At 38.2% G+C, this 1,459-nt stretch overlaps 1 protein-coding gene across 1 annotated transcript in view; it reads right to left on the bottom strand.

Moving 5' to 3' along the window:
• Positions 1-735: 735 nt before the first annotated feature.
• Positions 736-1,459, bottom strand: part of smtla (somatolactin alpha) — a 3,408-nt gene continuing 2,684 nt past the window's right edge. Inside the window, exons 3-4 of the mRNA XM_013910391.1 lie at positions 1,307-1,459; positions 736-930 (exon numbers count right to left, since the gene is read on the bottom strand). Of these exons, the coding sequence (XP_013765845.1) occupies positions 736-930; positions 1,307-1,459 (348 nt within the window). The remainder of the gene's footprint in view (positions 931-1,306) is intronic.

Here is a 1,459-nt window from a genome sequence, read left to right as displayed (position 1 = left end):
GATTCATAACGTCTGAGAATATAGATTTCAATGTTTAATTCCCAGAACAATTGAAGTGAATAAGGCACATTTCTCTATATATGTTAGATCCATGTTAAATTATACACATTTAGGCACAGAATAATTCCTGTTTCCTTCAAGAGCGCCAGCTTTCAATTCGACTGTTATTTATTTTGTCTCCGTCTCATCTGCTCTTTTGCTAATCAAAAATCTCTCTCTCTTTTTTTAATAGTGATTGCTCTCTGTTTGACTCCCATTTTTGGTGAAAGTGTTTCATTTCTCTAACGCAGAAGTAAAACTAGCTCCATTAAAAAAATGAGAGTTTCACTCAGTACTCTAGGGGCTGTGAGAATAGTCACAACACTGCGAGACCCAGCAAGGAATAGAAACCCCAGTCAGGAACAAAGGAAATGGAAATCAATGGCAGGATATGCAGATTTTTTTGACAACTCGACACACAAATAATCTTTTGGGAGTTTGCTCTCTCTTTCTTTTGCAAGGTTAAAATACCAACTAAGCAGGGAAAGAATATAAAATGCAGTATGTTGAAGAAAGGGCAAAGCATTACATCTACTTTTGTGTGAAGGTGTTCCAAAACAATCAATAAGGAATGCATTGCATTACAAGCAAGGTTGATTCGCCTAAGGCATGGTCATATCTTAAAGTGCACACTACCAACCTTAAGAATTAATTTAAAGCTAAGCACTGTATTATTTATTAGCTGCAGTTTATATTTTATGCACAGTTGTATTTGTCAGCTTGACGACACTTAAGAAGCTTGAGGAAAGTCTCCATCTTATGAGCATCCTTTTTAAAGCAGCTGAGTAAGGTATAGTCTCTCATAACAGATTCCAGCATATCTGGCAGAGTATCATACTGAAATAGGCCTTGTTCATTGTTGGTTGTAGTAAATGTCCCCTCATCCAACATCTGTGTAGCAAGCATATAGAAATAGTCAGAAAAAAGACAAACAAAAGGATATAAAAAAATGATTGTTTTGAAGATTGCGCTCTTCTGGACAGAGATCGTAGGTGTCATTCCTTCTTAGCTTGGTTATTCTTACCTTGGGACTTCCAGGCCGTACTCTGCATGATGTTAATGTGGATTACACCAGCAGCTTGGTTATGGCATAACGCAATCTTGCACCCTGCTGTTATGTACTGGATTGTCTCAGGGGAATCTTTGCATAGAGCATAGACCCCAGCATAGATATCTTTATTTATCTATATATTTATTAATCCCTATAGAAATTCCTCAGGGATTAAAAAAATAACCTTGTGTGTGAGTGATATGTGATTTGACCCACCTTCTTAATGAGGGCAACCACCCCTTGCTCCAGACTGACCAGTTTCTCAGAAACCCATTTTGTCTTGTTGACCAGCATTTCAGGAGCATGATCGTAGTGATCCAGTGTCGTCTGCAGGTAGACCAAGGGCTCGATCCATGACTGAACCAGCAT

Source organism: Pundamilia nyererei, unplaced genomic scaffold (genome assembly GCF_000239375.1).
Source record: "Pundamilia nyererei isolate P.nyererei 1_Seehausen unplaced genomic scaffold, PunNye1.0 scaffold00003, whole genome shotgun sequence".
NCBI lineage: Eukaryota > Metazoa > Chordata > Actinopteri > Cichliformes > Cichlidae > Pundamilia > Pundamilia nyererei.
Note: the sequence above shows the minus strand (reverse complement) of the source record. Positions and strands in the feature narration are given on the sequence as shown.